The 25,206-nt window shown below is 47.7% G+C and overlaps 1 protein-coding gene across 2 annotated transcripts in view; it reads right to left on the bottom strand.

The window, feature by feature from the left end:
• Positions 1 to 25,206, bottom strand: part of SMAD1 (SMAD family member 1) — a 540,132-nt gene that overhangs the window by 196,829 nt on the left and 318,097 nt on the right. For both annotated transcript variants that reach the window (XM_069631222.1, XM_069631223.1), the window contains one exon: positions 19,001 to 19,255. In XM_069631222.1, the coding sequence (XP_069487323.1) occupies positions 19,001 to 19,255 (255 nt within the window). The remainder of the gene's footprint in view (positions 1 to 19,000; positions 19,256 to 25,206) is intronic.

Below are 25,206 nucleotides of genomic sequence, written 5' to 3'. Positions count from 1 at the left end.
TGGAGTCATTCCCTGCAACAGTGAATATTGGCCATCTTAGACTTAGTTGGATTTGAACAGTTTGGGCACTTTCAAGGCCAAAGACAATATCCTTTACACTTTAGAGTACCTTTTAGAATGTGAGGGCCAGGCTAGGATTTCGGACACAGGACATATTTGCTTTGGACATCCCCTTCGGTTTTGTTGAGGTAGGGAATACCACCTAGATTAGGGACAGTGAGGCATTTTTCAACCCCTTTATTTTTTAATATAAGTATTTCACCAAAATCTTGGGTCTTCTGCGTCAGTGTCCCATTCCTGGCTCCTCACATCACTCTCCTGCTAAAGGTGCACCCTAGGTTTTTGACGGAGGGTGATTGGGGTCCTAAGGAAGGCAGCAATGGGGTAGATTGTGGAAGGAGAGCTTTTTTGCCACAGATTAGGATTTCGGCTTTTCCAGGATTGAGGACGAGGAGGAGGAGGATGGTGGTTGTTGGTCATCCAGCGGTCTCTGTCTGAGAGGCAAGATGCAAGATCTGGATGTGCGAAGACAGGGAGTTGTGGGTCTTGAAGATGATCAGAGTGTCATCAGCATAGTTGTAGCAGGTGAGATTGTGGGAGTGGATAAGCGCGGAGAGGAACAAAAGGTAGAGGTTGAAGAGGAGGCGGCTCCTAGGGGGGACTCCATGGGGGCTTGGGCAGGGGCAGAGAATAACAGATGGAGGAAAATGATTCAGGAGCGGTCAGAAAGGAAAGAGAAGACCCATCTAAGGGCGGTGTCACTGATGCCTAGGGCGAAAAGACTGTTTGTGAGGATGGAGTGGTTGATTGCGACAAAAGCTGTAGCAAGGTCAAGGAGGATGAGTGCGGTGCAGCCTTCAGAATCTGCTGTTCTTTTCAGGTCATCCCAGATGGAGACAAGGGAGGTTTCAAGTACCATGGAGGGGTCTGAAGACTGACCGGGAAGGGTCAAGAATGCCGTGGGACTCTATAAAGAGGCTGATCTGGGAATAGGCCATGCAGTCTAGTAGTTTGGCTATGAAGCTAATGTTTGCGATGGGGCGGTAATTGGAGGGAAGGAGGGGGTCAAGTGAGGGCTTTTTTTTAGTAGATGGTTGACGCGAGAAGTTCTGTATGCTTCTGGGAAGATCCCAGCTGTCAGGGAGTGGTGGATTATAGATCTGGTGAGGCTGCTTGCACAGGTGGATGAGAGAATGTTTTTGAGGAGAGTCGGTGGGGCAAGGGTCTCCAGGGGATCCTGAGGGGCAGTTATTAGAGAGAGGCCTTAATAACTTGGGGTGGGAGATTGCAGAGAAGGCGCTGAAGAGGGTGCATGTCAGGGGCAGGGATAGAGGAGGTGGGGAGCGAGGGGGTGGAGGTGATAGTTTAGCATTGATGGTAAGGTTCCTTTCAATGGATATGTTGTAGTAGCGAGAGGGCATGAGTGCTTGGGAGAGGTTGAACAGAGAAGGGTCTTGAACTCAGTAATAACCTTTGGAGCTCTTTGCAGGGGTTAGTGGCGTTTGAGATGCAGGAGCTGTAGAAGGAAAGTTTTGCTTTTCTGATTTCTAATCTGTAGGCTCTGCTTTGTCTAGCAAGAGTGGCTTTGTTTTGAGGGACGGGGAGCGGAGGGTTAGTTCGCCAATGGTGTTCCAGGCGATGGTTGAGGGTTTTGAGGGATTTGCGTGAATGGCTGATACACCTGGGGGAGGGACCTATGCTGTGGGGATTGGAGGGGACAAAGCATCAGAGAGCCATTGGTTGAACTGGGCTGGGGGACGTGGGATAGAGGGAACGTAGGGAGGATGATAAATCCAGGGAGATAGATACCTTGCACCAAAGTGGGATCATGGAAGAGTCGGTGAGGAGGGGGAAGGTGGGCAGGAGTCAGAGCGGAGAAAAAAATAGCAGCGTGATCAGTCCATATAAGGGGACGGGAGAGAGGGGACTGAGATCAGATTGAAAGGGCTGAACACTGAATGGAGGGAGTGACAAGCAAAGTGTGTGGGGCCTGATAGAAGTTGGTTCATGTCGAGGGATTCCAGGTTGTCAACGAGAATGTGTCATGGGGTTGTGGAACCAGATCAACTAGAAGGGTAAGCATAGGTTGAACAATCATGATTGCCTCTACGGAGTCACTCAATTTGCGAAAGTTCTGTTATAGCCTGGGGGTCTATAAAGAAGGAGGAAGCTTAGTGAGAACGTGGGAGACAGTTCAAATTTGACGAGCAGGGATTTGCAGTCACTGCAGGGTTGTTTCGCGACGTGTAGGCGTGCAAGGTGATGTTTGTGGGGGATGGCTATTCTCCCTGCTCTGCTGGTTCTGTTGTGCGTGATCAGGGGGAAAGACCTAATGTGCAGTGGGGAGGAAGTAGTCCAAGAACCAGGTGATGATTTTTGACCTCATCTCCAACTAAAACCCAGACACCAAGTGGAAGGAGATGCTGCGGGTGGGAATGGGCGTCAGGGGGGCAGGGTTATGAATATGGAGCGGGTGGAAGGGAGGGGTGAATGAGGAAAGAGCATCGAGGCTTGCAGATTGGGGGAGTGAAAAGGAGAGGGGGGGGCTAGTGGAGTTACCAGGGGAGAGGAAGAGAAGATGCACTGGGGCTTAGGGGTGTAGGAGTGGGAATGGATGCGGTCGTGGAGGGAGGGTGGGGGAGGATTGCGGCGTGGGTCTACGAGAAGACTGGCTTCTGTGCCTAAGCCGATGTGAGGGTGCCTGTGGCGCGTGGGTGGGAGTGTCTCCTGAATTGGGAGTCTTGACCAAGGTGGTGCAGGCTGCACTTAGGGATGTGAATGTTGAGTGTTGGGCAGGAGGGGTGTGGGCGTGGGGGGGGGGAGGGAAGAGGAGGAGGTGGGTAGGGAATACTGCCGGAAGATGGGGGGTTGGGAAAGGAGATCAGGAGGGGTGCTTCAGTGGGGAGTATGGAGGGGGCTACCTAAAGTGTGCTGTTTGGGGGTGGAGAAAGGCATGTTGGAGGGGAGGTCTTCTGGTGTCTGGTACGCCAGAGGGCTTCTCTGGCCTTGGAGCTGTTTGGCATGGTGGAGGAGAGGGTTTGTAGTGGTGGGGGGGGGGGGGAGGGGCTAGTTTGACAGCTGGGATCTGAGATGGGGTGGACGTGTTTAAAACACAGTCTGTATGAAATTTGCCCCACGCCTAGAATATGACAATCAGAATATGAACATTGCTTGAAAACCACCCGCTCGAGAGGTGCACAGGACTAAAGATGCTGAAACAGTCAAAATAGTTGAACAAAACCTAGATTCAGAAGGTGCACAGGGCCTAGCACAATGGCCAACTAGGCGCAGTAAAGTGCAAAGTTCAACACAATGGCGAACTCTGGGTGTGGCAGGAGCGGTGTTCTAGCCCTAATGCAGCCGTAGAAGGTATAGATGTGGAGGGGTTTTACTGGAGTACAGTAATGGCCGCACTCCCCACCCAGACCACCTTAGCTGTCTGTTGCTGTAGGGCGACTCACTGGGCGTCTGTGGGTGAACAGGGGTAAATGGGGAGTTGAGCTGACCTTTGGCCCTTAGCCGGCTGCCGTGGCAAGGCTGCCCCAGGGGAGCCTCAAATAAAACTATTCCGGACACATCAACACTTCCCCAGCCAATCAAAATGCAATGTGGGCGGGCAGGGAGGATTGGGAACGGAGGATCTGGGAAGGGGCTGGAAGAGGTGAGGCAGGCAAAATAAATGGAATCCAGGCACAGGATAGCACCAAGGAGTGCAGATCCAAGCAGATGTTTGCCTCGCTGATGAGGGGCACTGCGCAGCCTGAGTTGAAAGTTTATAAAATATACACCTTGTAATCTGGCAAATCTAATCCCCATTCCATTCCAGATACAAGAGAACTGCGTGATCAAGAGTTTTTCCATGAATGCTGCCAGTTTTTGGAACTATGTTCAAACTACTCAGAGACCCCATGCACAGGATATCCAGTTTAGAAAAGCATCGAAAACAGTGCTCTTATGCTATCCTAGGATTTCTGCATTTTTGTTTTCATGTGCCAACAGTTGGTTTAGCGCTAGGTAGCTGCCTTGGTGGTGTCAATGGGCGCTAAAAGTAACATTTTTAAGAAGAGGTTGTTCTCTCTTGCCTCTTTATATGTAATTAGTTACTCTCCCTTTCTAAAAGAAAATGTGACTGGTGTTTCATCCGACTAGTGTTCCCAGTTGGGAGGATTGGCCTCCTTTTTGCAATTAATGCTAATGAGGTGTTGAGCAATATACGGTTTGAAAGGTTGTGCCACCATTTTTTTTTTAGATCACAATGAAGTAGTGTCAGGTATGTGGCTCCGCGTTTAGCCAGTTACTACCCGGTTTCTGCTGAAATGCTGACAACTGTTCTGGCATGCCACAAGTCTGCCACCCTCTGCCTTTGTCAGAGTGAACAGGAGCAAAAGCCACTTCCTGGCTCTCAAGCACTGTCTCTGAAATCAGGTTCACAGTACTGGAACTCCACCCCACCATCCCCTTGATCGAAGGCCTGCAGGGATATTGCTTCATGTAGTTACTCAACAGGCCACATTATGTGAGGGCCTTGGAGGTTGGCGGGACGACTAGCACCACATCAAGGGTAGCATTAATGTGGCAAACAGTTGGGCAGAGTTGCCAGTCTTTCAAAACCACTGCATGTACTGCCAACACTGCAGCACCTAACCCAAATTGGAATCATTTGTGACAGAGGGATTCTAGCTCTTCATGTGGCAGGTGGACATTCATGGTCCCCAGTGTCTGTCCCAAGGGGCAGATGGGTTTATACAATGGGACTATCGCAGGTCACAAGATTTTGTTGGAGCCTGGAGCTACCCAATATCTAGACAATGGCCCTTTTACAAACACCTACAACCAGTGAAACCTTTTCTTCAAGTTGCAAGCAACTAGATAGGCATACAAAGTTCCAGGCCTCCTCAGTTCTCCAGATACACTGCACACCATATCTTACTTGCCAAGAAACAATTTTCACAAGTCAACCGCTAGTGGAGAGTGCACATTTTGAGGCCCTGACAAACAATGCCCATATGGCTGATATCAAAGCCAAATGTGCAAAGTTATAAGCATCAAATGTCTGGTGAGAGAGGACTCGCTACTCCAGCATGGTGCAGTATGCACATAGACTTGAACATAATCCGGCGAGTGACAGGGAGCCAATGCAGTTGCCTCAGCAGAGGAGTCATATGTGCTCCGAAGGGGGGGGGGGGGCGGAGAAGAGCTCTAGCCGCGACTTTCTGAAGCAACTGCAGGCGCCTAGTCAGCTAGCCGGGATGTGCCAAGTAAAGTGAGTTGGAATAGTCCAATACACTTAAGACCAAGGCAGCAACAACCAGAGCTGGACTAGCTGTAGGGATAAAAGGGAGGACCTTCCGAAAAACACAGTTTGAAATGGCCGGTTTTACAGACTGCAGTGACCTGCTCATCCATGGCCAGAGTGGCAGAGATCCACACACCAAGGTTCCTAACTGATGGAACCTGCGTGGGGAATGGGCCCAAGGATGTAGGCCAGAAATCGGACGTCCAACGCAGCTGAGGAAATGGAGTACCTACAACCAGTTCGATGTCATCCATGTCCCCAGTTCCTCAAGACATTTTCTTAGCCGGTTGGCCGTTTCAGATGTAGTCAGGTCCAAACGGACCAGGATTTGGGTATCGTCAGCATTAGAGTAAAAACGAAACCCATGAGACTGAATGAGGAGCAGAAGAGATCTTATATAAATGTTAAATAAGATAGGGGACAGTGCTGAGCCATGAGGGACCCCACAGAAAAGAGGGGCCGGGGCAGAGCGGAAAGGAGGGAGGGATACTGATTGCGAGCGGTCTGCCAGAAAAGCTGTGAACCAATTTAGAACTTGGCCAGAGAGGCCGGCCTCAGAGACAGGAGATAAGAAGAGAGTGGTCGACGATGTGGAAAGCAGCCGACAGATCTAATAGCAGGACTGCTCCGACACCGCCCCGATCTACCAGGCACATCAGGTCATCCATCACTGAATTCAGAACAGATTTGGTGCCTATACCAGGTCGAAAGCCAGATTGAAATTAATCAAAATACGGAGAGGATTCCAAAAAGGTAGATAGAAGGGGAGATAACAGTGCCTCTAAGACTTTCATCAGGAATGGTAAAAGCGAAATAGGGCGATAGTTGGCCTGCACTTCCGGGCCCAAGGAGGGCTTCTTAAGCAGAGGAATAACTAAAGCATGCTTAAGTGAGTGCGGGATCACTCCCGTGGCAAATGAGGCGTTAACTGCTGAGGTAATACGATTTATTAAGTCACCAGACGCCTCCTGTAGAAAAGCCAGGGGTATAGCATCTGCAGGAGATGCAGATGTCAGTTGCTGAATAGCTGACAGAACATCAAGATTAGAGAAAAGGGGAAATGTAGACCCTCTAGCTGGGAGGGGTTTCACAGGCTAGACGCCATAGCCTCAGTTTCTATGTTATTCCGAATAGTGGTAATCTTTGTCACAAAGAAAGTAGAGAGGGAATCACATAGATCCTGAGAAGGCGGCACTCCATCTTGTCCTAGCTTTGGCATAGAGGGCGATTGGACTAGGTCAAATAGGGATTTAGGTTTATTAATGGCCTTCTCCACTGTATGACCAAAATAGACTCAGCATTCACCACTGCTTTATGAGAAGCAACGAGAGTCCTCCGAAAGAGGGTTTTAAAGTTAGAAGAGTAGCAGGGACGCCACTTTCATTCAGCCTGCCTGCAGCGTGGTTTACTTTCCCCAAGTTCCTGCGAGAACCAGGGTTCCGGAGGGCGGTTACGCCGTTTACATCATTGATATGGAGCCAGTGCGTCCGCATTAACTGTGAAGGAGGCTTGCAATGTGGCCAGGGAGCAGCTTGCCACAGGGCCACAATGTCTTTGTAAGGAGCTAGTCAGCTCAATATGGGACAACCCGAACCAGCTGCGTTTACGATTTGCAGGCTTCCCCTAGATTGCCGCTGGTACTTTATCACAGCTCAAGGAGGAAGACTCTTCCCTGGAGTCTCCTTTAAAAACACTGTTCTTTTAAATATTCAGTTTATCCTACTCTGTATCTCAATTAACCTTGAAGGGGTATGGTTCTTTCATTTTCCTTTGACTGTTCCTCTTTTTACCCCTGGTGTACTATCCTGCCAGGGTATTACGACTATCACTGATCCTGAAAAGGGGGTATGGGTCTACGCTTTTGTATTCGTTCTCACCGTTAGTTTCAGGTTTACATCTATTCTCACTCCTGGTTTACTCTCCTGCTATATCACAGTTTGTTTCTTGGGTGTGGGACTCAGACTCGCACAGTGCCTGGTTTACTCTCCTGCCAGGGCTTTTCCCGTCCTGCATTCACACTCTCTCATCTACGAAATAATGCATTTCAAATATTGGGACCCTATGTTAACACTGTTCGTATTTGTATCAGTTCCTCCAATTACTTTAATTGGGCTCTCATATGTGTTAATGATATGCAACACTCCCTCAAGCACTCCGGTAATCCACTCGCTGTATCAGGTTTACCGGGCAGCTGTGGCGTTCGTGTCCTTCCGTCGTCTTCTCCTTAGGTTTGCTGACTGGGGGTGTGTCCCGTAAGCAGTATGCTTCTTTTGGGCCGTTCATCAGCCTTCGTGCAACCTTCCAGCGTGCTTGTCACGAGTTCTAACCAGCATCAGCACAAGCTGTGTACCGCTGCAGTCTCTGCCTCACCCTTGTATTCTGATCAGCTGTGTGCGTTTAAAACTTAACAGCATTAGTTCGCTCTTTACAAAGACTAGAATGTAGCGTTTGCTTACGGCTTCTGGTCATCCTCATTGCTCCATCCATCTTCCTCATTTATTGTTTATATTTATAAAGTGTGCTAAACCCGCAGGCATCAAGGCACTGTTACAACCAATTACTCGACGTTAAGTTTTTTTGGGAAGGGGTTTTGAAAAAAAAAATCTGTTTGGACCACCAGGACCTCCATTGAGTCTAATAGCCAAGTTTTGAGTGACCTCTGGTATGCCCAGTATGATTGTTCCTCACGCAGGGCTGGTGGGAGGTTGTTCCAATGTTAAGCTGCTATTGCCGGGAAGCTTGAGTCGCCTGCTTTTACTTGTTTGAATTTGGGTTGTGTCAGGCAGTGTGCCATCGGTCTGGAGGACTTTACTTCCGATATTTTCTGTGAAAGATGGGTGGGGCAACGAGACAAGACGAGACAAATGCAGGGTGGAGCCCGGCACTGTGCCGGGAATCTTAACTTAGGGGCATGGTAACTTTGTGTGCAGGCTGACACCATTTGCTGAGAACAGTGAAAGAGGCAAGGCCTTAAGAGATGGCCTCTAAAGGGGGCCAGAGCGGCCTTCCGGCTCCCAGGGGGGAATGGTATTTGAATGCCTATCAGCTGTGGAATAGGGTTGGCTTCCAGGCTGCAGGTCGTGGATGAGGAAGGTCGGGTGCTGCACAGCGGCCATTTTCAAGTGTCTTGCAGCTTCATTCGCATCTAGCCCAACTAGGCTTCTCAGTTCTTAAAGGTGTGTTAAGGATTCCGATCGGACGTCACACACTGGACCAGGACACTGGACCAGGACACTTGGTCTTAGCCTGGGATGTGGTGCTCAATAGGAATAGTTTTTCTTTAATTTCAATTAATTCAAATTGAGCCGGTATCGGACCCGTTTCACACACGCTTTTACAAATTACCCTGGGTCACAATGGACCATGAACCAGGCTGGATGGTGAAAATAAAATATTTATTTATTTTAAAATTCACAAAAATCACAAATTTTAATATTGGGCAGCAATCACCAATGGGGTGATAATTACAATAAAAATGACTGAACTACACTTGGTTAACCTTCTACATGAACATATCAAAAGCACAATTGAATAGGAGCACGTTTTGAATTAGGATAGATATCACCCAAGTTAAGGTTTCCCCCTGCAATGTTCCCTCAACCTGTAAATCATCTAATTCTAAGTGGATAGAAAGAAGCAGAAGGTAGTCAGGAATAAGAGGCAGCAAACAATCAAAATCCGACCTTCCCTCACAAAAAACCCTTTGCAAAGGCCTAAAATGACACTCTGAGTTTGACAAATAATTATATGTGTGTTTAAATAAAGATATACATATGTTTTATCACAGTATTAGGGATGTTATATCACTATCAACTATAAGGTAAGGTATCACAAAAGCATACAGTTCACAAAGCAGGCTAAACTTGAACACAGTGCAGCCCAATTCACACATGGAAAAGTTGCATTTTCACTTTTAGCTTTAAATGTAAAAAAGTTTTTTTAAAAAAAACAACAGGTGAAAAACACTGAATTGGAATGCGGTTTTTTGGCAGGGTAATGGATGCACAGCCCAGGAACAATATAGATGTGAAAGGAGGGCTATAGGGGAAGAATTGAGAGCTATTTGAAAGGTAGAATGAGGTTCGTTTTTAGAAAAATAGAGCAGTTCAAAAGAGAAAAATCGGTTTTAAAATTGAAAGGCAAATTTTGCTTAAACTAAATTATCTATACTAGATTGTTAAAGAAAGCCACGATACGATCAAAGATTGATAGGCGACGTCAACCTTTTCCCGCCGTGTTCAGATCTATGTGGGAATTTACTTTAAATTATTCCAAATTTGACTAATGAGTTACCAGATGAGATGGATGAAAGAATTGAGCTAACACTAGAAAACAAGAACAAGGTGCACAGAGAATTAGAACAGCCTAGACAAGTTAACAAGGGATGGATATGGTTGCTTAGAGAGTGGCACAGAGACAAAAGTCCAGATGAGGTAGACTGTGTTATGGGATGTGGGATACTCACAGTCCGCTCTTAAACTTGGGATTAGGAACAGTCAACTGGGTTCTAGACTCCAGGGCTCGGGTCACCAGGTAGCGGTAGACTCTCCTAGCAGAACAGCTGGGCCTGTCTGGTCACCTGATAATCAGGACAACTGGATGGCAGGTTTGCAGGGGGCATGCGGTTAGTGGGCAAAAACCGGTCTGGTCTCAGGATGCTTCCCAAAAGAATACCACAGCTTTTCCCTTTGGTTATTGGGATTTCGTAGTAGGATTTATGGATTGAGGCCTTGCTGGGAGGGTCAGCAGTGCTTTGGCCTTGCAGTGGAATCTGGAATCAGCTATGCTTTGGCTTTGAAGTGGGATCTGGAATCTGCTAGGATGAATGTAGAAGATCAGGAAAGCAGGCGCAGGAAATTCAGGAAAGAGTCTGTCTAGAGTTCTGTTTGCCAACCTTTTTATAGAGCATGGTGACATCATAGAAATATATGGTAGGGCAGGCTTAGCTAAGCACGCCTCTAAACAACTGGATTGGTCAGTGATGATAGTTACCGCCTTCCTCTCAGCTGGTTGGGTTTAAAGGGCATGCTGTCAGATTTATGATGTGAGCTTTACAATGTCCAGAACCTCCCAGTTACTTTAGCTAAAATCCAGTTTTGCCATAAATGGCACATTTGTACAGTTGGGGCATCTTAACAAAATTATGTAAGCAGGTTACATATTTTATGCAGAACATGGCAGTCCAACTCTACAATTTGTAAGACATTGTTTCGCCCTTCTAATCATTTTTAGCCCTTTTTAATGTGAAATATTCGGCTTAAAATTCGATAACTTTATACAGATGTATGGATTATCATAAGGCATATCAGTATTCGAATTTTACCTTGGCATCATGTACACTTCCCATGGAATACCCAATTCTCTGCCATTTCTGTTCCCAAGGTGGCAATGAAGTCTACGTCTTAAATTAAAACCCACAAAATTACATTAAAACTGTTTCCTGTGAAATTCTGTTGCAAAAATAACCGTCTTCAAAGTTTCTTAATAAAATAGTCTTTTGAAACAAATGGGTTGGCCTTTGTCCTTCACTGGACCCTTTTTCTCTCTTCAGCTACCACCAACTGTCATTTCAGCCCATTGTGGGGATGGGGGTTTCCCAGTTTGATTGAAGGTTTTATGGCCACTTCCACTTCACAGATTGGTGTCCAAGAAGTTCCACTGTAAGAGGCCTCAGCCCAGACCCAAGTCTGCCAAGGTAGCAATTAGCACTTGTGTGTTTCTAGTATCTACTGTGAGGAGCCTTCTGTTGCTGGCACCCCCCAAGCAGAAACCTGTTTGGGGCCGACTTCCCCCATGTAGCCAAAGCCATTTAATTCCTCATTTTATTTATTTGTGTTATAAATCAGAATAAAGCCTGTTGAATAAGATCTCTCCTATATGTTTCACAGCACAAACCCCTTCACCTTGCTAGATAATGGCAGGGCCTTATCCAACATACACTGGTTTTTCTCTCCCTTTGAACTCCAACATTGTGTTGTAGCCATAGTTAGTTGCTTGTAGGCAGCAATTTGTTTAAACACAGATGTACTGAAATTGACCTAGGCCCAGAGAGCTAGGGCCTTTTTGACGCATTGATCTTTGATATTGTGTCCCAAAAGTAAAGAGTTTCCTGTGTAGCTGAAGTAAAGCTTCTTTTGGTTCCTTCAGAACTGAACAACAGCCCGTCATTCAGGGATACTGTTCTTGTCTGCTGGAGCATAATGTGAATGAGCATGGCAGGGTCTCATTAATAAAAGTAGTGTGATGAGGAATCAGAGCGGCATTGTTTTAAAATGTAAATATTTCCCTTTTTCAATGGGAACTTTGGGCTTGCAGCTAAGCACCGCTGTTTTTTCACTCCCCTTCTTTAATACATGTAAGAACACACTCGCAGGATTTTTCAGTGTGCCGCCTTGTTCCATCCTGCCCAATATGTGCTTGGCAAGATGGTGCAGCCATCTTTTTGTTTCTGCAAAACGCAGTTTTGGTGTGAGGCAATGGTGCTCAAAGGAGCCAGCGCAGCCATTTTGCTGTTTCTACTGAAATGCAGCCTGGTTATGGACGGGAGTACTGCTGAGTGGGTAAATATATCCCACAGGTGGGGAACGGAATTCTTTATCTGGGTCACAATAAGTCATACAGGCATGTTTCAAAGGCACATGGTGTCATTAATAATAACATCTGAAGGTTTATTTTGATTGTGTTTTCCTGGCCCTCTGGAGTTTATCCTCCCCTATGTGGTCCTTATGCAGATAGCCACCCCCAGGGTCAGAGTACAGTTGATTGGCCATTTAAGAGAAGCTTTCCTCCAGAGAAACAGCAACAATGTTGCTAGATTTTTCACAATATGTATTTGGTCATCGAACACGACAGCAGCCATGGTTTCCAAAATGTGTATTTAGTAGACTGGTGACCAACTTGCAACATAGCAATGAAATGACTCTAATCTAAGCCCAATGTATGGGCTAACCGAAGTAGTGTAAACGCAGTAACTTAACCAGAATTAATATTGATCTCGTATGGACAAGGGGACGCCATAGCACCACAAGAACAAGACAAATTGGCAAAGAAAAGATGATTAAAAAAAAGACATCTATTGACACACAGAACATCAGAAGAAATTAAGAATGAGTCAAAACACACTGAGAAAGGAGAGGGTAGGAACAAGTTACTTACCTGTAACTGTTGTTCTCCAGCATGGGTCTGGCATGGATTCACATGCTCATGAATATTCCCCGTCAGGTTGTAATCCTCGGCAAAGAAAAAATCAGTTTCGTTTCTGAACTGTCTTTCTACTAATAACCAATCACTGGTCTCTGGGTCATACTGCCCCAGCCAATGACTGCCCTCTACCTAAGCCACTCCTCTGGCAGCCATCTTCAGATTTGGTAGCATGTAAAGTGGCAGTAGGACCAAGAGAAGAGCCGCAGAGGGGTAGGTGGGAGGGTTCACATGTGAATCCATGCCAGACCCATGCTGGAGAACAACAGTTACAGGTAAGTAACTTGTTCCTTCTCCAGCATGGGGTCTGGCATGGATTCACATGCTCATGAATATAAGAATACATAGCAGTACACACATGCACAACCACGGGAAGTGGCAAAGCTCAACATTAAGCAATACAACAACTTAACATTAAGCATATCTTACCTCCTCACCAGGTTCACCTTTAAGCGAACAGGATGCGCAGCACTGCCTGGCCGACTCTGGACTCCTCCCTGGAATCCCGGTCGACGCAGTAAAATCTCGTGAAGGTGTGCGTCGACCTCCACGTAGCAGCCCTGCAGATGTCGAGCGGGGGCACACCAGACAGGAACACCGTGGTAGCAGCAATCGCTCTGGTTGAATGGGCTGACTGCCTGGCAACGGTCGTTTGCCAACCGATGACAGTGCATGATACAGCCGGAGAGCCATCTGGAAATGGAAGCCTTCGAGAGGGCCTTCCCATGGTTCACAGGTCCAAAGTTCACAAACAGCTGTGATGTCTTCCAAAAACTCTTCATGCGGTCCACATAGAACTTCAGCACTCTAGCCACATCCAGCGAGTGCAGAGTCCTCTCAGCCGGCGAGGGGAAGAAAACAAGTAACACCAAGGGCTCGTTGAGGTGGAAGTCCGACTGCACCTTGGGCATGAAGGAGGGGTGCATCCTCAGCACTACCCTCATCTCGTGGAATGTCAGGTATGGAGGTGATGGCCACAAGAAACGCTGTCTTCCACGACAGGTACTTAAACGGTGCTGAATACAGAGGCTCGCATGGCGGCCCCATAAGCCTGGTCAGCACCACGTTGAGCTCCCACGCCAGGGCCGGGGCCAGAGCCTTCACCGGCGGGAACGATCGGAACAGTCCTTTCATGAACTCCTTCACCAGGCGATGGGACCATAGGGATGACCGCCCCAGTGTTCTGGTGTAGCGGGAGATGGCCGCTAGATGGATCTTGAGGGAGGCATGTTCCAGCCCCGCCTTGGCCAGCGATAGCAAGTACGGTAGCACCTGAGAGGCTGTAATCCGCAGAGGGTTAATCTTCTGTGCAGGGCACCAGACAGAGAATCTATTCCATTTGTGTCCATAGCACTTGAGGGTCGAGGACACCCTGGCCTTTGCAAGCACCTCCTTGCAGTCTGCCGGGATATCGTATCCTCTGAACTCTAGTGCTGCAGGAGCCAGGCCTGCAGGTTCAGCAACCCTGGGTCGTGGTGGAGGATGGCGCCTCCTTCCCTGGCGAGAAGATCCGCGTCCATCGGCAGTTTGACTAGGGGGGGGGATGACTTGTCCAGAAGGTCCGGGATCCAAATCTGCCTCGGCCACGCCGGTGCGACGAGGATCATCCTGCACCGGGACCGTCTGAGTTGACTGATGAGTCACAGAAGCAACGGCAACGGCGGGAACGCATACAGGAACAGGGGAATGAGAAGGCATTGCCCATGCTCCCTGGCTGGGGAAACCTGCTGGCGAACCTCTGGCACTTGGTGTTCGTCGCAGTCGCAAACAGCTCGATCTGGGGATTGCCCCATAGTCGGAATAGGAGATCCACTTGATCCTGCCGCAGTTCCCACTCGTGGCATGAGCGCAGCTCCCTGCTGAGTGAGTCGGCGATGGTGTTCTTTATTCCTACCAGATGGAAGGGTACCAGGAACATCCCTTGGCCGATGGCCCAGTGCCACAGATCCTGCACTTCCTTGGAAAGGGCTGGGGATCTGGTGCCCTCCTGCTTCCAGATGTAGAACATCGTGGCGGTATTGTCAGTGAAGATCCTCACCACTTTGCCCTTGAGGGACGGCAGGAACGACCTGAGGGCCCAGAACACGGCTCGGAGCTCCAGGACAATGATGTGTAGTGACCTCTCCTCCGGGAGCCAAAGGCCTCTTGCGTGGAGCTCTCCGGTGTGCGCTCCCCATCCCTCCAGGGAAGCGTCCGTCATCATCGTTTCCTGGTGTGCCGGGGTCTGGAAGTCCATGCCCGCCGGTAGATGCGCGCGGGTGCCCCAGCACCGGATCGCTTGGCGGAAAGTCTCGTCGAGCGATATCCTGTCTTCGAAGCTGCCTGCCGCTTGCATCCAACGGGCGTCGAGGAACTCCTGTAGTGGTCGCATCCGCAGCCTGCACAGGCACACGAGGAAGATGCACGAGGACATCATGCCGAGTAGGGACTTAATGGAACTCACCACGTCCAAGGTCAACAGCCGTTTTACCTTGCCCAGGATGGCCTTCGTCCTTTCCTCCGACGGCTAAGCCAATCGCGCCACTGTATTGAGTCTGGCCCCCAGGAACAGGGCGGTTTGAGACGGTACCAAGTGGGATTTCACGAAGTTGATCGAGAATCCCAATTCCGAAAGCAGTTGGCGGTCTTTGCCGAAGGAAAGGGCCTTCCTTGGTAGTGCCGCCCTTGGACTACAGACAGTGGGAATTTTCAATGTCCTTTTAGAATGGGGATGTGGAAGTAGGCAAATCCAGCAATGATAGGAAGTCGCCTTCCTTTAGCTGCCCCAGCACGTGCTGGAGGGTGACCATCCAGAACTTCTGGGACTTGATGTACTTGTTTAGACGACGAAGGTCCAGAATGGGTCGCCAACCGCTGGTGTTCTTCCAGACGAGGAAGTAATGAGAGTACACTCCAGAGCCCCGGAGTTTCCTTGGGACGAGTTCCATGGCTCCCTTTCTTAGCATTGCTCATACCTCCAGTAGTAGTTGCGGAACGTGGTTTTCCTTCCTGGCCACGGGTGGAATATGGGGACACCTTTTTTTGAAACTCTAAGGTGTGCCCGTGGGCCAGGGCATCTAGCACCCAACGGTCAGTGGAGATGGACTCCCACACTGATGAATTTTGTCAGCCGACCTCCCACTGGGGTGCTCAGGTGGGGGGGGCCCGACGTCCCGGCCGGTTCAGTCTTGTTGCGTTGCAGCCTTGGCCTCCTTGGCGACGACGAGGTCCTCTGGGTCTTGCCGCGTCCTCTGTAGGCCTCCTGCGACGAGGAGCGGGCCGCTTGGCGGTACGACGAGGAGCCGCAGCCGAATCCTTTGGAGGCACCTTGCTTGCCTCCGGCACTCCGAAAGGAAGGCCATCGTTGAAGAACACCCAAGGCCCGAGCCATCTCGGTGTCCGCCTTGATGGCCTGCAGTGCCTCGTCCACTGTCTTGTCGAACAGGTTGTTCCCGTCGAAGGGCATGTCCAGAACCCTGGTCTGAACGTCCTGGCGGAAGTTGGTGGCCTTGAGCCAACCGCGCCGGCGGAGGCAAACGCTGTTGCCCATCTGACGAAAGCCGGTGTCAGCGATGTCTGTGGCCACCGTAATGGCGTGGTCCGACACCACTTTGCCCTCCTGAAGGATTTCCAGGGCCTCAGCCCTCTTGTCAGGGAGGAAGTCTAGTATGGGAGCGATCTTGAACCACAGCTCCCCGTCGTAGCGTGCCACGATCGCGAGAGCGTTGGCCGCCTTAATCGTCGTTGCAGCCGACAAGATGACCCGTCACCCCATGGCGTCCAGATTCTTCCCCTCGCCTTCCAGCGGGGATTTTGAAGTTGAGGCTGTCGCCCCCGCCGCCTTCTTTTTGGCTGCCGCGGAGACCACCGAATCGGGGGACGGCTGTACCCTGAGACACATGGGGGCAGAGTCCCGGACCCGGTATTTCTTCTCATACCGGTCTCTCCTGGTGGCAGCCGTGGATGGGTTCTTCAGGAGTGCCAGCCCCTCGTCCCAGATGTCATCCAGTAACGGGATTGAGAGGACAGTCGTCCTCTTGGCTTCCCGCCGTTGGAAGAGGAAACCTTCATTCTGTTCCTCGGGGCAGAGTTGGAAGAGCTCAGATGCCCTGGCGATCGTGGCATGGAAGGAGCCAATTCCGTCGGATGGGGAGGTCCGAAGAGGTGGTGAGGGGAGGTCCATTCCGTCATCACCACGGTCATAGTCCGTCCCCGTCGTAGCCGTCTCCATTCCTTTCTCATCCCTCAGAGGAGGGGATGGGGGTAAAGGCTGAAAGGGGGGAGGAGGATGGACTCGCCTCTGCTTGCTCGGCAGGCTCCCCGACGGATTAGGTTCCACTGGGTCCTTGGTGGGGGGTAACGGCATCCTCGTCCTTATCTCTGCGCACAGGGACTGTACAGCCATCAGGATCGCTCCTGAATTGTCCTGTGGTACGGGTGCAGGTTGCAAAGGGACCGCCGGTTGGGGCGCGGGTTCCTCGTCGGCCTCGTCAGGATCCTTCCCGTGGGCCTTGGCATCCTCGAACTTCTTGTCCAGGATCCTTTGGACGCTCACCAACTCAGAGGTGGTATCCGTGTCTGTTATGGCTACCGTGCCCCACCCTCTTTTCCCTGCTGGGGTTTCACGGGGGTCTTCTCGATAGGCAGAAAAGACGATTCCCTCCTGGGTCACACGGAAACTCTAGCCCCTGAGGTCGCCTCCACTGGGGGAGCCTCTGTAGGTTTCACCAGGGCAGCCACGATTCCCTCAATTGAGGCCTTAGCCGGATGAATCAGGGCATTCACGACCTTGGGCGTGCCCGAGGCCTTCACCTTGGGGGGGAGGGAGGAGGTGGGAGGGTCACCTCGCTCCCCCTCGGCTGTCTCCATCGGGATCGACCGGGGCTTCTCCCGAAGCTTACCCAGGTTCTCAGACTTCCTCTTCACCGAGCCAGAGCGTTGGCTTCTGGTTGATGGCGTTGGTGATAGTGCGCCCTGCCTGGCAGCCGAGGAGCCCGACCGTTCGGCACTCCCGGTCCCTGCGGTCTCGCGGTGCTTTCCCTTTTGTTGGGCCCCCGTCGCTGGAGCGCCCTCAAAGGTCTTAGAAGACCGCTCGGTTTTCTTCTTCTTCTCACCTGCTGCTGGGCTCTTCCCTTCCAGCCAGTTGGTGAGTCGAATACAACGATCCTTCATCTGTTCGGACATGTTCTTACAAAACGCACAGTCCTTCTCCACGTGCGATTGGTCGTCATGAAGGCAGTAGAGGCACCGAGAGTGCTCATCCTCCTTAAAGACGTTTTGGAGCCCGCAACCGGGGCAGCTCCTGAACAGTTTGGATCTAGTAGGCGTCATGTTTACCTTGCCTTGGGCCATATCCACGCAGGGTAGGCCTCAAAGATCTTCTGGAATCCTCCAAGAAGTGGAAACACGACAAACAGTGCCCTTGAGGGGCGTAGAAATTTCCGAAAACGGGTCCCCGTTAATCGGAATCGAAGTCGGTGGAGCTTGAGGCTCGATTGACCGAAAATATAAGAGTAAACTCTTCGAAAAAATGCAAACGCAGTAAAAACTTGAGAGCTACAGCACGAGGACTCCCAACACTTGAACATGCAGTAAAAATATGAAGATGGCTGCCAGAGGAGGGGCTTAGCTAGAGGGCAGTCATTGACTGGGGGCAGTATGACCCAGAGACCAGTGATTGTTATTAGTAGAAAGACAGTTCAGAAACGAAACAAACTGATTTTTTCTTTACTGAATTCCCGGCCTGATGGGGAATATTCATGAGCATGTGAATCCATGCCAGGCCCCATGCTGGAGAATACAGACTTTGACATGAAAGCACATAAAAGCAGTAGACGAAATAATGTAGATGTAGGGAAGACATGCTCAGACAGTGGCCAGAGAAATAAAATCATGATTGACAAAATCACAAAGAAAGAAATGATTTTAAAAACACTTGTGGAAAGAAAAGTAATAGTTGTCCAAAAAGAAAGAAAACCAGTTAGCACAACTGATGCTTGGGAGGTGAGCTACAAAAAGTATGAAACTAATCAGTCAAATAAATCAAGCACATGAAGTGTTGGAGGTAACAGGGAAGGAAGAACCGAAGACCCAGTGAGCTCAGAAAATCAAAACCAGAAAAAAATCAAGAACTTAAAAAAGGTTAATCTTGAATCCCTGGAATTGAAAGCAAACCTCTGAAAGGGCAGTTTGCTGTTAAAAAAGGAACAAACATAGTCTATTAAAATAGTCCAAATTATAACTTCAAACTGTGCTAGTGTGAGGAATTTAAGTTTGACAGGCCAATTTAAAAGACATATTCCTGTCGGCACAAAATGACATGCAGCATTTCTCAATGTCCACTCCACTCCTTTAGCCCACTCTGTAGTGACTCTGGGCTCACAAAGGAATAGTTTAAAGGTCTATAGCAATGCGTACTGAAACTCAATGTGCAAAAAATAACCATGTACACATTTTCAGCAACTGAATTGTATGTATATTGAACAGAAAAAGAAAATAAAGCCTTATGAAGGACTCCAGCCATACCTGGAATCTGAAAAGGACTTCCAGGGTCTGAGCTCGTTGGAGAGTGGGGGTAGGTGCTTCCACTTCCAGGCGAGTTGGGATAGCTGCTGTTGGGTGAATGAGGGAATGGGTGACTGTTCGACTGCTGAAAGGAGTCCGGAAAGGTGGCGTTATGCGGCATGTGTGGCTCGTTTTGCTCCAGATTTCGGAATTGAGCCAAGAGGCTGTGTTGCGGGTTGTACTCACTGTGCCGTGGAACCAGAACTGGTGGAAGAACTGCAGAAAAAGGGGAAAAAAACAAAAGCATGAGAAGAACAACTCCATTTCAAGTGAACAAAAACCACATGGTAACTAAGACTTCATGGAGCAAACACATTCACTGCACTTTTGATATCTAGTGAGGTCTCCTCATTGCAGAGTTAATCTTTCTAAATCTTTCCTCTCCAATAACTTCGAAGTCCATTGGAAAAAAACATTTGCACAGTATTTTCATTTCTAGGATAACAAACTATTGGGGTGGTTGAACTATCCTTTGGGAATGCCACTGAAACGGACTAAACTGAATCTATACTACATTTCTTGCTCAGTTACCTGCCACTGGTTGGACTTATGGACACATTTTTCTGTTTGGCAAGCTGCAAACTACAAAGAAGCTTTACGTTTCAGCAAATATTCCTTGTGGATTTACTTATTTTATAAAGTAATCAATTAATTCCATTTGTGATTCTGCAATAAGATTTGTACCTCTTCAGTTATTTTACGCAAGAGAAAACTGACAGCCAATCGATCAACACAATTTCAAAGTGGTTGAGAACTGAACACCTTTACATATAGCAAAACTGTACCCCTGGCCTTATTATTTGTGCATTAAGTCAACCATTACACACCAAAAACAGCTCTACTTAACTTCAATGTTGGAAGTCAGGAATTAGTTGGCGGGCAGAGCTAACGAGAGTTCCAATACGGCTTAACTTGGATTAGAGCAATTGTTTTCATTGGCCTACCCCAGAATCCCAAAAATGTCACAGTCGAAGTACACTTTAGAAGCCCAGATGATCACTGATTGAGAAATTTAATATCATACCACCTCTAAAATCCATACAGTGGTTACCAGTAAGGCAAAGTGGACCTCAAGGCTCTCTGCATCTTTTAACACTGTTGGCCCAGTCCATGACACAAATACATCAGAGACCTTGCTTGATCATACACCCTAACCTCGATACTGATTTACCAACAGCTGCACTTCTTCAGACTGCTTAACCCAACAAAAGTCTTTGTGGAGAAATAATAGTCTCTCATATCAGTACTAAAGATGTGGGACACATTTCTCAGAGAGCAAGGCAGGAAATGGACCACAGCCACTTCAGAAGGCCTAGAGCCCTCCTTGCCAACAAGCCTTCCCGCCAAACCGTAACCACAGCAGTGTGTTTGTGTTGGCTACTAACCACCAGAATCCCACATCAATACAATTTTCCGCGGATGCCATTTCGTCCATCTCTCATACCACATTCAAATGGCAATCATTTCCAATTCCCACTACCATTCATCGATGGTCATATTTGCCCAGACTAACTCTCCAGACACCAGGCCATCTCCGTTATGAATATTGCATGCTTTCAAACATTATTGCGTGCTCTTAGAAGCTAGAATGTGGCATCAGTTCTGCTGTGAAAGAAGCCAACCTCTTTCTTCCAACGTGCTTCCTATTCCCATCCACTCCCTTCACCTCACCTAGCACTCTGAAGCAGTGTCTCTGAATGTTCAGTGCAATACAAAACATGAAAAAATAAAATTAGGCCAATGCAAACATGTTTCCCTGATTCAGTGCTTTGCAAATTTGACATGGAGATCCTACTTCCCAGGCAAAAAAACATGCATCAATTTAGGTGTCACACAACATCAGGTCACTTGGCAGCTAGGCTCAAAGGGCCTCGGATGTGTAACATAACCAACTGGAAAACCAGAGAGTTTTGCTAGACCGGGCACATACATGCAGACTAAAGAACACGTAATCGGTTGGCAGTTAACGGCTATTCAGATAAGAACGACAATAGAAAAAATGGAAAACGCTCAGAACGACTAAAAAACACAAGACTGGTAAATTTACATTAAAAGATGTCTGAGCTAATTCCGATTTGGTTTAAAGAATATTCTGGAGCAGTCTATTAACATTAGGATGGAGGAAAGTCATCCGAAGTTCAGAAAACAGCATCTCTGCAGACTAGCATATCCTCTGTACTGAGACTTCATGGCTTTGTGGTAACTAGTTTCCCAGCGTAACTGCTCTTTGACATGTTCCCTTTCCCTCTGAACCCAAGGTTTCCCATTGCATGTGTGAGAAACCCACCTAGTGCCATGTTTTTCGTGGAATTCTCTGACATGTTGTTCTTTAAATTGAAATGCAAAAGACAAGACTACAAGTCGCAAAATTCCAAAAAATAAACAGGGCTGATGACATACAGGGCATTTGGAAAGGAGTGCTCCATTTACGCTGGTCTGAATATCCCAAGAACGGTGAATGACGTTGTATTGGTTTCCCTCTTGCCTTTTCACCCCACACCTTTCCAATTCTGTATTGCACGTCGCCGTCAGTATTCATGGTTTTCCACCAACACGAAAAGAAATCATTAAACAGACATTAAAAAACAATGTTTGTATCTTTGGGAAAGGAACCCGCCTGTCAACCAGCCAACGATGCAATAAGGAGTAAGCTGCGCTCTTACTGGTATATGTAAGCCTTCTTAAAGTAGACGGAATGTCAACATCTTGATATTATATTGGCCCCAAGTTAATATTTCAACTTCTGCCAATTTCTCAGTAAAAAAAAATCCATTTACCTCACTTTTCATTCACTTTATAATGAGGCTTCTACTTATTTTCCCATGAAAACTAACCTTTCAAGCCCCAGCGTGCAAAGTATTTTAGGACGATTAGAACAGGTGTTATGCCCTAGGGCCACCTGGCAGCTGCGAGACTTCTCTGCATGTTTAGAAACGAGTTGCCTACGTTGTGAAAAATGCACTGTTTTTGACGCAACACCACCAGGACAGTTAGATTATTCTTTAATTTCATGAGGATTGCTTGCAGTTCTAATCTTGAATAAATGTTAAGATTCCATCACCTGCCAAAGGATCAGAAAACCGCAATTTCCAAGATTTTTAAATTATTGGGTGGCCAAAACGGTAAGTCGCATGTAGTGAAACCACGATTCTTCATATAAATATTTAAATTCTTTTTTCATGAATCCATAATCTTAAATCCGATGGCCTTTTTCATTTTCTATGGAAACTGTGGGACCACTCCCACCATTCAGGGTACAGAGGTGCTGATCCTGCTGGTTTAGTGAGAATTGACAAGGATTTTGCAGTGAGGGCGCTTGCTTTTTTTCTTGAACTCAGTTGGACTGTGGAACAAGTCAATGCCACTGAATGGAAGGTCAAGTTCCGTGTCCCGGACTTCCATTGTAAAGATGGCTGCACAAACCAAATCTTGCCTGAATCCATCAGAACCAACGATTACTTCTGTAGCCGAAGTGTCCTCATGGTGGGTTGCTGCCTCCACAACGTGCTGTGCAAGGACTCTTGCGTCTGGTAAGCTACCTTTGAACTGTTCTAGGCAATCTGCTAAGATGTACTGCTCCAATTCATAGACTCTTAAAGCTATAGGGAAAATACTGACCTATCGCTTCAAGAGCCTGCTCATACCTGACACTTTTGGATTGAGATTTTGAGCGAAAGCACTCCAATAGTGGTGCTTTGGGAAGGGCGATTTCTAAAAATCCAATCTGGTCCATTAGCCTGACATGAAAAGCCTGTGCCGAGGACAGAATTTTAGTTGCCCTCTTGTAGCACATTGCCATCTGGTTTATAGAGGTTATCCCAGAGGGTCATTTGTTCAAAAGCCCATTTTACCATCCACAAGACTTTGGACTCTTGACTCGGAGACCTTGCTGTGAATGACTTGGTGATTTGAAGGACGTTCCAGCATAAATCAGCTGTGACTTCCTGAATCATATCCCTTTTTGAGGGAACCTAGATTGTGGCGTTAGTGTTTGGCCCTGCTAAAAGGGAGCCTCTGGGGAAGCCGTGGTGAATTTAGACACTGCTGGAAACTGTACTGCCAGTGTGTTTTTTAGGCCCTCATCAGGAATACTCTGCCTGGCCTGTGCCTTTCTCCCCTGAATGGACAACCTCAGACCTTGCTGCACTGTCCAGTTTTGTCCTCTGATGGGTACATCAGGATGAGTCCTAGTAGTGCTAGTATCAAAACAAACCCTACCGGGACGTGAGACACCATGGAAAGGAAGTCCCCAGACCTGGGTGCTGTAAAGTCACTTGGTGCCTTTGTTTTTCTTGAATGAAGTCCTCCACTTGGGAAGGTACTAGATATCAAAACACCTCCCAGCACTGAAGCTAGCGATCCAGTGTGCGCAGACCAATAAGGAGTTGCTGCAGAAAGACAATCACTTACTCAGTAATCGTCTTCCTGTAGCTTAGATCAGCTCAGTCACATGCCATGCATAGTTCGTCAGCTAGTGGTTGGCTCAGAGTATTGCATCTTTTTCGAATTAAAAAAACTGGGCGTCGACATGGGCGTTCCTGGAACACAATCCATATCCTACGTGTACAACGCGACTTGTGTTCCTAAGCACATGAGAACATGAAATAAAGTCCTTTTTCTCCCCCACAGAGACGGTGGAAAAAGCATAGCGTGAGCAAGGGAATAAAGATTTTAGCAAAAAAAAAAACAAGTCTGCTGGTGCCACATGCATCCCATCTCGACTGGAGAGTGAAGCCATTGGGCAGTGCATGCCCTGCGTAAAAACTATTTAAAAAAAAAAAAATCATCTCTGGTGTTGCCACGTAGGAAGGAATCTCTTCAAAATTATCGAAGAAAGGTAGAAGTCTATGAAAGGCTCCTGAAAGCTATCAGTTAGAAACCCATTCTTTTGCAAAAGGGCTTGTTAATTTTGATCATTGTAATGGTAACCGTTTTCAACAGATTCTGCTTGTCAAAATGTAAAAAATAAATTACACAAGACTTTTAAAATATCACTTTCAAAATAATTTTTGGGCAAGAAGGCAAAAAATGACAGGCACGTAGGTTTAAATACTAGTTGGCCACTGTAAAGTTATTTCTACTGAAAAATCGGTTGCATTATACAGGCTTTGACGCAGTTGTATTTTCCAAGTAGAATGTATATTCAAATTAACACAATGACTAGGTGCAAGAAGCAACAGTCACTTTCACCACGGTAGTTCACGTGATAACCCAGAGGAACATTCTCTAACTCTGCAACTGAAAATTCCACTTGAGAAGTGCGGTTTCAAAGTGGACACATGCTCTTTGGCGCAAACTAAATGGGTAGCCCCCCCCCCCCGTTATGCCATTTTGCCCCAATGACCCCTACTCCTTTTAATTCCCTCTTTACTTTCTTTTTTGCATTCCTTCTGGTTTCCTCATTATGACCTAGCCCCATTCCCTTTTATTTAAATAGTTAATTGTATTTTTAAATTAAGCTTTTTTTGCTCGTTAAACACATTTCAGCGAGACTGACATTTTGTACAATGTGTGCACTTTCAGTGAGATGGCCTTGCATTGAAATGGGCGCATTGAAAAAGCTTTCATTGAAGCGGCTTCCACTGAAATTGAAATGGATGGCACAGTTTCGGTAGACTGGATCCCACATGTTCAGCAAGCAGCAGGTTTCCAACTGGCGAGAATGCCTGAGGCCTAGCCAATCAGAGCTGCTACGACAGGCTATCATGTTCTTGATTATGGTGACAAAACAGAACTCTACCAATAAGAAATCAATTCCTGCAATCCCAACTTGCCTTCAGGAAAAAACTAAATATCTTGTTATTTGTAAGAACAGCCAAAGACAAAGCCTCTGAAACAAGAGGAAGACAAGACAGCATAGAAAACTGGAAGTTGAACACCTAGAACAGAACATACCACCAAACGTAGACATGGACAAAGAGCTGTAAAATATCTACAAGAAACAGAATAGATGACAACCCAAGGCAAACGCCCTTCCATCACCAATAAGAGCAATCTGCTAAACAAGCACTCACCACACGCCCAGAACCCCACCACCGCCCTAATCACACCCACCCATACTGCGCCGCACTCTCCAACTACCAGGAAACTGTATCCCACACTGCCATAAAGAAAACAGGATGCAAGAGGTTTGGCCTCTGCGATTCTGTACAGCTCCCTCTTGTGCT

This window comes from Ambystoma mexicanum, chromosome 6q, assembly GCF_040938575.1.
Source record: "Ambystoma mexicanum isolate Mex_15411 chromosome 6q, UKY_AmexF1_1, whole genome shotgun sequence".
Taxonomy (NCBI): domain Eukaryota; kingdom Metazoa; phylum Chordata; class Amphibia; order Caudata; family Ambystomatidae; genus Ambystoma; species Ambystoma mexicanum.
This window is presented reverse-complemented; position numbering and strand designations above follow the sequence as displayed.